General features: G+C 40.4%; 2 protein-coding genes across 2 annotated transcripts; one reads left to right on the top strand and one right to left on the bottom strand.

The window, feature by feature from the left end:
- Positions 1-1,184: 1,184 nt before the first annotated feature.
- Positions 1,185-2,849, bottom strand: LOC149242786 (uncharacterized). Its single transcript, XM_089371011.1, has one exon. The coding sequence runs from the start codon at positions 2,847-2,849 to the stop codon at positions 1,185-1,187; it is 1,665 nt and encodes a 554-aa protein (XP_089227137.1).
- Positions 2,850-10,029: 7,180 nt separating this feature from the next.
- Positions 10,030-10,556, top strand: LOC149242787 (uncharacterized). Its single transcript, XM_089371012.1, has 2 exons — positions 10,030-10,200; positions 10,401-10,556. The coding sequence occupies exons 1-2, from the start codon at positions 10,030-10,032 to the stop codon at positions 10,554-10,556; spliced, it is 327 nt and encodes a 108-aa protein (XP_089227138.1).
- Positions 10,557-10,825: the final 269 nt, after the last annotated feature.

Genomic DNA, 10,825 nt, shown 5'->3' on the forward strand with positions numbered 1-10,825 from the left:
GATTCCAAATGAGTATAAAACCATATGAAATTAAATGTAAAAGCAAGAAATCTATGTGAAGCTTCGTTATGTAGTGAGTGGTGTTTACCATGTGGGTAATTCTGGAAGACAGGTTGTATGATTGGCTAAAGTGGATTATCCTGGATAGATTTTGATGCAACGAATGATTCCTCTTGCTGTCTACGCTTAAGATATGGATTCTTGTGCATTTTTGCAATGTGGGAGAATGGGAATGCTGGATTGATGTGTATGTCTGCTAGTGACCGCACCGTTGAAATTGCAGTGAATGTTAGCCCTTGGCGTTCTCTAGTGCCGATGTCCATTGTTGCTTTGTCTAATGTCATTCCTTGTGACTTGTGTATCGTTAAAGCCCATGCCATTTGAAGTGGTATCTGACGGCATGCACCCCTTGTGATGGGAGGAATGGGTACATATGTTGGGTGTGAAATGTCCCACGGTGTTCCTCTGTATTGTCGGAAGTCAACAACCACAAAGGATGGTAATGCTGGGGGTTTTGAGTCAATTGAATAAAATATTGAGATGACCTTCCCAAGCGTGCCATTGACAAGGCCTGCATGTACCCATAAGTTGCTGGTGAGCATAGCTTTTTGTTCACTGCATAAGAGCACCTTTGCAGGTAGGTGCTCATCTTCTGTTGTAGTAGGAGTTTTCTGCCTTTGTTGTTCCGCAGAGCAAAGTGCTACTGGGATGTTCAATTGTTTGAGAATTTTTTTATTATGCAAGACAACTGCGTTGTTTGTTGCGAATAGGTGCATGGACTCGTCGAATGTGCATTTCTCTTCATGTGTAAGAGATGAACTTGTTCTTGACATTAGATGTTGCCAATCTTCAAGTGTAGATATTCCATTCCTAAGATTTGCAAGTATTTGCTGGAAAGCAACCTGGGACGAGCTAGCTCCTTGTTGACGGAAAACGGTTGAAAGTGTTATGAATATGTCGAAGCTGCGCCAAAGTGCAGTTCCAGGCGATGTACCAGCATATAAAGGAATGTCTTTTACAGGTGGTAGTTGGCCTAAATCTCCGATAAGGATAATTGAGCGATTACCAAATGGTGTATTCCGATGAAGAGGGAATGCCTCTCTTAGACGATCGTCAATGCGAGAAAGCATTTTTGGACCGATGAAGCTCATTTCGTCAATGAGGATGTATTCTACATGACGGAGTTACTCTTGTAGGTGTAGGAGCGACTGGCCTTCGAGAGGATGCATTGTATGGATAGGGATATGAAGGGCAGAGTGAATTGTGAGGGCATTTATGTTGAAAGCTGCAACGCCGGTTGGTGCAAGTAACAATAAAGGGTTTTTGTTGGCTGGCGAGTTTTCCGCAAATGCTTGGTGCAGGCATTTAATCAAATGGGATTTTCCTGTGCCAGCTGTTCCTTGTACGATGATCTTCCGTGGGGATTTTGGTGAAGGGGTTTTGAAGTGTGTAAAAATAGCGGTGAAAGCTATGCTTTGGCTAGGGGATAATGTATGATCATGGGGAAGGTTGGAAAATGAATGATGTTGGTTTTGAATGGGTGAGCGGTTGAATTCAATGAAATTGATAGCAGTTTCTTGCAAGGGGGGAGGGACAGTATTTTGTGACCAATTGTGGTTGACATCAAAGTCGTGGTAGCCAATCATGTCGAGGTCATCAATTGCAATATTGTAACCTGGGTGTAGTTGAGAGAGGATTTGCCATTCATTCATCTGCATGGAATCAGGGGGGGTGTGTGGGGTAGGTTGATCTTCAGTAGGTGGGCTTTGTGGGTTTTCTGGTTCGCGATGGACATGCCATGGTGTATATGCACCTTTTTTTTGTTCCCAGTGTGCAATAATTTCTGCATCAGTTGAACCGATATCATCAGGGAGTGTTTGGAAGGGGAAATACAAGAGTAATTCACTCCAACAGAAGGTGGCATAAGAAGGATTAGTAGAGGAAGGAATGACATTGTAATGGGGCAAGACATGTACAATCATTGGGGGGAATATGTGTTTCCAGTGGTTTCTTCTCCGCTGGGCAGAATATGACCACGAGCGAGCAGCTTCAAGGAGGGGCAGTGGTTCTAGTGAGGCAGGCTTGTTCATATATGCAACGATAAAGTTTGGTGTCGAACCAGGATTTTCAGTATCTTGCGAAACACGTTTGAAAACAACCCTGTTGACATTCAAAGAACGGAATGTACGGCTGCAAAGAGAGAGAGGTAGCTTTTGTAACATATGGCATATCTCTTGTGCACCAATGTCTCTATCTGCAATGGTTTCTGTAAGGAGTTTTCGGATGACACCACTAGTAGGTGCTTCTGGAAGGGCACTTTGTGATAGTCGCGATAGCATTTGATGGTAGCTCTCAGATCTTGTCTCCGCTTTTGTTGCATACTTTGAAATATATTTCAATACAGCATGGCGAGAAAGGACTGGTTGGCAATCAACATTTGCTCTCCAAATAGAGAGTAGATCGGCGTTGCGAATATTCAATCTTTCATCATTGCGAACAGGGACATAGGTTTTATGACCCTTATCATCAATGAAAAGTGAAGAAGTGGACTTCAATTCCCACGGTACTCCATATCGGCAGCTAAGCACATTGTCTTTCTTACGAAGACAAGAAGATTCATGACACTTTGTATGACGTTGAACGCAGTTGACAAGCTCTGTGTAGTCTTCAAATTGATTGGACGCGAATATTGCTGCTGTGTCAAGGAGACACGGGTTATGAATTGTTGACTGGTGAAGCAGAATAGTTCGGTGTTCTGCCTGACGTGGATTCCAAGCAGTTACGTAGTGGTCGAAATATTTCTGTGCATTAGCAACTTCTAATGCATTGTCCCAATCAAGTGTGTCCATGTCTGGTGCATTTTGTAGCTAGAGGAAGCCATGAATGTGTGCGGATCCTCTGTGTTGCCATTCATATCTGAATATAACATGAAGGGTACATTTAGTTAATACATGTATATGCAATGTATCAAATTAATGTAGAGGGATATGTATATTAAATAATACCTGCACCAGTTGTCGGTTGCATGGAGGCCTTTTTGAAGGATTTCTTCAAGGAAAATTGTAAATCTACAATGCATATATTGGGCTGTTAGATGTGGGTTTTTAATTATGTTTTGGATTTTCCATTGGAAGGGGCTGACTGAATTGGAAGGAACACTGGTGGGCATGATTGTGTGCAAGTCATGCCATTTAGTACCAGCTGCACTGAGAGTGAAGAAGAATGTTGGGCTTCCTATTTGCGTGATCATGTCAGTCAGCTCAGATTGGCGTTTGTTCTAGAAAGACCGTGTTCCTCGTAGTGCTGACCCAAACCTCATTATTTTCTCTGGAAATCTTGAATCCGGAGAATCATGAAGACACTGGCGTATGTCTGATACCGTTGTTGGCAAGTTGTTCTCAATGTACTTCTTCACAAAAACACTGGCTGTTGCTTGGCTACGATGGCGCATTAGAATGTTATAAAGATAGTAGCGAAATCTTGGGTGTTGGCCAAAGCGGTTATCATGGTAGTGCAACAAGTGCAAAGCATATTCATGCATTTCAACTTTTGTAAGTCTTGGTTGCATGATCATTGCGATGCCTGTAGGGAAGAGTGTGGGGAATTCCATGGCAAGGAGGCCGATGGTGTTGTATTCATTTATAGCAGTTGGAGATATTGGAGGCCAATCGATAGAGCTTGTTGAACTTGAATGGGTCGAGTGCAAATAGTTACAAATGTGGTCACGTTCAGTACATGAATTTGGGAGGACTGGAACGAAAGAAGAGGGTTGGATTTCTAATGGAGGTAGCATGACATCAGGATTATAAGTGGAACCAGTAGTGGTTTGATGGGGTTCAAAAGAGGAGGTGGTTACACTGTGGAGAAGAGAAGAAATGTCTGTAGGGAGATCTGGCAGCGTAGAAATTGCAGATGAATTCAATTGAACATCACGGTAGTAAGGGTCATATTTTATTTTGTATTCAAGAGCTGCAAGGACACGTGATTTGCAAACGTAGAATTCGTAGGCCTTTTCAGATGGATTTTGCCTTTTCACAATGAGGATGTCTAAGTCAGAGAGCAGCCGAGGTAAGTATTTGGCAATACTGGTGATATCTTGAGGGAAGCTAATTGTATGGCCACTATATTTATATTGACCACCACGGGAATGAGTGACTTGTAGAATGGGGTTGACACGTGCGATGAGCATTTCTTCAACTTGTGTTAATTGGTGAAGGACACAGGGTTGTTCTCCAAGGTCCATGTTGTTTAGTTCAGAAAAACGATTGGTAGATTTAGATGATGCACAACGAGAACAAGAGAGTCTACCGTGGAAGAGCTTTTTTTTCATTCCTGGGTATGCTTCCTTGCATGTTGTGCAAAAATGCAAGGTAGAAAGTCCATCAATCCTTTCTCGAAAGCGACGGTGTTCTTCGTTAAGAGGAGGGTTATATTGGATATGATGAACGTGTGGTGGGTTGGTTTGTATAGGTGGGAGGGCATTTGAGGTGGGAAGGGATGTAGAGGAAGCAGTAGGGTTTTTGTGGTGTTCATAAAGTAGTCGACGTCGTGCATTTATTTGATCCTTCTGTTGTGCATAAAGAATACGCCGCCGCTTGTTTTTGGCCGCAATTTGATTGTTTGGTGGCATATCTAAACAAGTACAAGTAATAGTTGTTAGTTTTCATAAACAAGTAGTGCATGTTTGGTATCTCATTTTATTGGGTGCACATCCATTGTGAAATTAAAACATTATATTTTGAACATAGATTTAATTTTTTTTGTAGTTCAACATCGGTGAAGGTAGGTAGATTAGGTAGAAGGGAAAACATGCAATTAGGAATGCTATGAAATCATATGTTATTTCAACATCTATCATTGAGAGGAGAGAAACAAGACTAAAAATATTTCGTTCCCTTCTTCTTCAAATTTTTTTTGTTTGACATGTTTGAGCGATAAAATGCATAGCTTAGCAAGTAAGGGATCAATGTATAGCATGTAGACAATGAACGAGAAACATATGTAGTGACTCTTTACAAATGTTGATATTTATATTATGTAAAATGTAAATGGCAAACATACATATGTTGGAATGACTGGAAGAGAGTATTTGCACTGAGAACTATAGGTTTCATGATAATAACATGGGTGTGTAATTTACAAAGATGAGACAGTTAGTTGTGTGGAAATGTTTGTTTATGTACAAGCAGGCGTGGTATATGAAGCCCTAAGAAGAAGTTCAAAGGCGGCGAACAATAGTTCGTTTTGAAGCGGATAGTGCTTGAATGTCGGTGAGTGCTTCCCTGCATGCAGAGGCATATTGGATTTCTTCTGAATTGACCAGTATTGGTTGCAAGCGTTGAACACCGTTGAAGTAATCTGTTTTAATGGAAAGTGTTAGCTGGAAGCAGTGCCCTGAAATCCGGCCACAAATTTCCTGTAGATCAGTTGGTTCGATAGAAAGTAGGAACAGGTCTTTTGCCGTGATGCCCATGAGCTCGTTCCCTGCATCATTGAAAACTGTGACGTTTTGTAGATTCCCGGTGTGGTCATGTAGCTCAATTTTAAGTTTGTAACGATAGTCACATTCTAGGAAGTCACCGTTACATTTTGAACAATGCCAAAGATTGTTAGAATGCTCCACAACCTTCTTCATGCATTGTTTTCCATTGAAATCTAGTGGACATGCTAGAAAGTAGAAGTCATCCATATGAAGAGCAGTAATTGTTGCTCGAACTGAAACCCAGATTGCTTTATCAGAGGGTTGCATGCCAACAATTTCAAGAAGCGTCTTTCGTGGCAGGGCACGTCTCGAAGCAACACCATAGTTTCTACTCAAAGATGGAGAAGAAGAGTTATAGCCGGTTTCACGGAACCATGCATGTAATTGCTGAGTTTCTTCAACCTGTGGATTTATTGTGAGAGTGCTCGTTGGTATCGTCCCTATTGTGGTGCCATTAAATTCAGACACGCGGCCTCCTTTGATTGCAAGAATTGGTGGGTTGTCGAAAGAGTAGAATTCAGAAAGATGCTGTCCTATATAGTCACAGTGGTCTCCCCATAATGTTACATCAATGCTAAAACCCGACTTGTCCTTTAGTATGAGTGTTTTCCTTAATGTTTCACTTCCATCTTTTCGTCGAATTGTTGATGTAGGTGACGTGGAGGTAACAACACCAATGACATCCACATTTGTATTTGGAGTTGCACTTTTTACTTCAGCAATATTCTTGAAGTGAAAGCTCTGGTAGGGAAACGTTGGATCATCTGTAGGACATGGATTGATAGTGGAAGCAGCAGACAAGTAAATCTCCCATTTGTTCTTGAGGTGGTTGTAGTTTGGATTTGCTTCTCTTACTGTGCCATTTGATACAATGTATAGTTGCCCAACCTGAATTAGATTGTAAAGAGATTCGGCCAGTTCAGCAAATGCAGAAAGGTGGATCTCTTCCTTATCATGGTTGATAAGGTCAAATCCGAAAACTTTTCCTGAGCCTCGCACATTGTTGTATGCCTTCAATGATGTCTTTGCAGATGCTCTACCTTGGATAGACCAATATTTTCGGTATGGGTTGAGTGCTGTGAATGAAATTTTTGGAGTTGTTGCCGTAGTTGGTGGAGTAACTACAGAGGGCAAGGTATCTTCAGCTGACGAAGAGCTAAATTCGGCTGAACCCGCCTGTGCATGTTGCAGCGTCGATGTGTCCTTCATCAACGCTGCTGAGCGCTGCACAACTTCAAGCTCAACGACTCGGATGGACCTTATGTAAACAAGTAAGAAATGAATTAATAAAGATTCCATTTTCCTTCTTTTGATGCAAAAAACGGCTAGGCGGGAAAAAGTAAAAGAGGGTGATTTCAAATGGTGGGCCTTACGAGGAGTTTTGCAGCACTGTGCAAGCTGCTTTTTTGAGCAGAATTATCGAGCCAATTTGGATGTCTCCAGAGACAACTTGTGGGCCATATGCGGATGGTAGCAAAGTCTTATGTTGATGTGTTCCATCAGATAGAGTAATGTGGAAGTGCGAGGATGTTGTTTTCAATGAGGTAACGAAACCTACATCGATTATCTGAAGTAGTGGTTGAATCTCGGTGCAACCATTCAGCAATAGAGGAATGGAATTCAGTGTCAAGGTTGTCTCCATAATAGAACAAGAGGTTTCTTTTTCCCGTGATAGGAGTACCTGCAATTCATCAATTTCACCACAATACAGAATTCTAGTCAAAGAAGATGTGACATGAATGCGGAATCTAATCTAAGAAGGCTAACTGTTGATGGTGAAACAATAATAAGGGCACAACCTACACGGGGAGGAGAATAACCTCTCATATTAACCACCCAAGGTAATCCACGTTAACAAAATGCTTGTTATTTGATTCAGGGACAAGCTACATATTGTTGGAATTTAGAAGCACCTCAAGCGGCTCAAAAATGCTTATAGTCTTACAGTACCGGCAAAACATCAATGAAATAGGAACATTTCTCAGCCAATCCTAATACTGATCCTACACATTAAGAGATGTGGTTCAATCGAGGCATTTGCCATGTATTTCACTCACTTAATTTACCCTTTGCAGACCCTTCTAAAAGGCTGACTGGACTCCATATGGCTTTGTAATAATAAGTATCCTGTGAACAATGCACAATTTTTTTTTCTTTAATATGCTATATTCGGGTGTACTCACTGTGCTTGTGCATTTCTGCACATTTTAGGGATGTTGAATAGCAGGCATTGCATATAGTGAACACGCTATTCAAACACCATGTATAGCTATTGAATGTGAAAGTTCACACATTCCTTCAGTCCAGGCATATAGAAGAACTATCTGGGGCCAAGCTCATGTTTGTAATAAGAGCTATCTGTCTCCTCCCTCTTGTCAGAAACATGACCCTGAAAACAGCGGCCAGACCATAACAACAATCAGATTCCATCAGTCACATAACAGTGGCCCGATTGCGGACTATCATGGGCAGTTTCTATTTATTTGCAGCCTGACCAACCCACCTAAATGCAGCGATCTGGAAAAGAAGAGTAATTCAATTCCCATTTTCTTTTTGTACAAAGTTAAAAAGAGGGAAATGGAGTATGATGTGAAAGGTGAAAGAATGTGGGCAGTTTCAATATAATTTTAGCCTTACTAACCCATGTAATTTCATGACCTGAAAGGAAGGGCTTTGAATGACCTCACCTCCTACCTATCCTTAGGTGTGCACAATCAAAATTTGCTCTAAAAATGTGTGCTCACACCATGTTTTGTCTATTGGTATTGTTAGTATGTCAGTTTCTTACGCACCACACATGCAGAATTCAGAGTAGAATGACATATGTTGAAGAGAAATAGGGAGGAGCCTCAGCCCAATAAATAGATAGATCATGAGAACTTGCCCCTACTACGGACTGTGTTCTCCTTGGAAACCAGCAGATGTTCATGTGGGAGACGTGTTCACCACAGAGGAATTTAGGGGTGAGTGCTTAACAATAGGGCTGACACAGCAGGTGTTACAGTCCCTGCCTTCCAAATTTCAGAGGTAAACTCTGTATGTTGACACTTTACCATATTCACTTTAGGGAGGCTGGCATCATATACCTATTTTGAACGCAATCATGAACTCCATAGGTAGCAGTGATACGCCAATGGTGTTGCACATGTCTTACCCAACAAGGGATAATATTGGCATTTGCATGGGATCAGTTGACCTAGCAATAAATTTAGGTATAATTCGGTAGCAATGATGAGTTAAACGTTAATTATGTACATGCCAGTAATGCAGTGGAGTTGATCCTAGCTAGGGAACCATCATCATTATACCTGTTCTAGCTGTGTGTGCATGTATGTATAAAGCTGGTTGGGTGAAGCTACATATTTGTTTCTTGAAAGAAGAGAAGAGTACTTGATGCAAAATTGTCTACTCAATAATTCTCATTAAAAGTGCCATGAAACTAAACATTAACAAGTTAACAGCTAATATGCTCATGACAGACCAGCGGAGATATGTGGCAATTCAATTTTTAAGCACCAGAAAGTCCCTTGGCAAATTACATGTGCATAGCTTCCTCCCTATCATGACTTGTGCCTCTCCTAATAAGAATCAATTATAACAAAATATGATACAAGAAGCGAAACAAGAGATTGGTATAAATTATGGTAAGAAATAACTTCCTTACAATGATAAGAAAGAGTAGGTGAGATATAAGATATACATGAAGCGAAATAGTAAGATATAAATTCCTTATAATGATAAAAAAAAATGCACATCATTGGAACAATGGAACAACAGAGAGAAGAAAGAGCAGAAGACTGTTCTATGATTTAGCAATGGGCAATGACAATTTTTATCACTACTAATAAAAAACAATAAACAGACGCGACAAAAATCCCTCACAAGGAGAAGAAAGAGTACATTATGTAATGTGCATAACTTCCTCTTAGCCTCTACATGTATGCATACATGTTTCCTCATTTTAACATTTATAAACTGAAATTTACCAATAAAGTAAACCATGGAATATTTTCCAGCTAGCCAGTTATCAAAAGGAGTCAGATCCAATTCTGCTCTGTATTTTCTCCATAGAAGTGGAGTTCTGGCTATCTCATCTCTATTTGAGGACAATTTTCAACTATGGGTTGTAACATGGTTTTTTTAACTTTATTCTACCTGGTTGATTGTTACAGGTACCCAAAGTCATGTATGAAGACCGCGGAGGACAGCCTGGCATGCAGAGACCACCATCGAACACAACACCAAATCCATTCAATAATGCATTTGATGTAATGTGCATAACTTCCTCTTAGCCTCTACATGTATGCATACATGTTTCCTCATTTTAACAATTATAAACTAAAATTTACCAATAAAGTAAACCATGGAATATTTTCCAGCTAGGCAGTTATCAAAAGGAGTCAGATCCAATTCTACTCTGTATTTTCTCCATAGAAGTGGAGTTCTGGCTATCTCATCTCTATTTGAGGACAGTTTTCAACTATGGGTTGTAACGTGGTTTTTTTAACTTTATTCTACCTGGTTGATTGTTACACGTACCCAAAGTCATGTATGAAGACCTCGGAGGACAGCCTGGCATGCAGAGACACCCATCGAACACAACACCAAATCCATTCAATAATGCATTTTATGGGGCTGCTTCAGGATTTATTCGAGATGGATTAGGTGCATATGGGGAAAGAATTTTTGGAAGTGGCACAGAAAATGTGCAAAGCATTGTATGAGTTGCACAACCGATATGTGAAGAACAAGCTGAAAGTAATCCTGTTTCCCTTTTTTCACAGGGTAAGTCACAAAGTATCTGACTCCACTGAAAATTCATCTCCCCATAGTGGTAGTATTTTCATTTTGCTTGAGAATGTTTGTAATCATACATAAGTTTATTTTTTTTTTGTATGTTTTCACTGTGTTTTTTTAGGGTCATTGGACAAGGATAGCTGAGCAGATTCCAGGCGGTCTCACACACAAGCCACCTATCTATGATATAAATGCTCCAGACTTATATATTCCCTTTATGGCATTTGGAACTTATTTAGTCCTCTGTGGCTTCACAATAGGTCTGCTTGGGAAGTAAGTATTCTTCCCTGGCTGCATAATTCTTAGACATCAAAGTAACTTGTGATTTTTTGTCTTATCTTGCGCTAATTGTTTCATCCAGCGCCTGGTATAATATGCATCAAACTGGTCTTTTTCAGCGTTCTCCTAATATGTAATGCAAAGAATCAGAAATGACATTAAATTTTTATTTTCTTCTCTTCATTATTCTTCTCTTTCTATCTGCATTGTACATATTTTCCCCATACGTCATCCAGTCCATTTTCAGTGTCATAATTGACTCCTCTT

Source organism: Pinus tabuliformis, chromosome 8 (assembly GCF_031772625.1).
Source record: "Pinus tabuliformis cultivar Carrire ecotype Pingquan chromosome 8, CPIR1, whole genome shotgun sequence".
NCBI lineage: Eukaryota > Viridiplantae > Streptophyta > Pinopsida > Pinales > Pinaceae > Pinus > Pinus tabuliformis.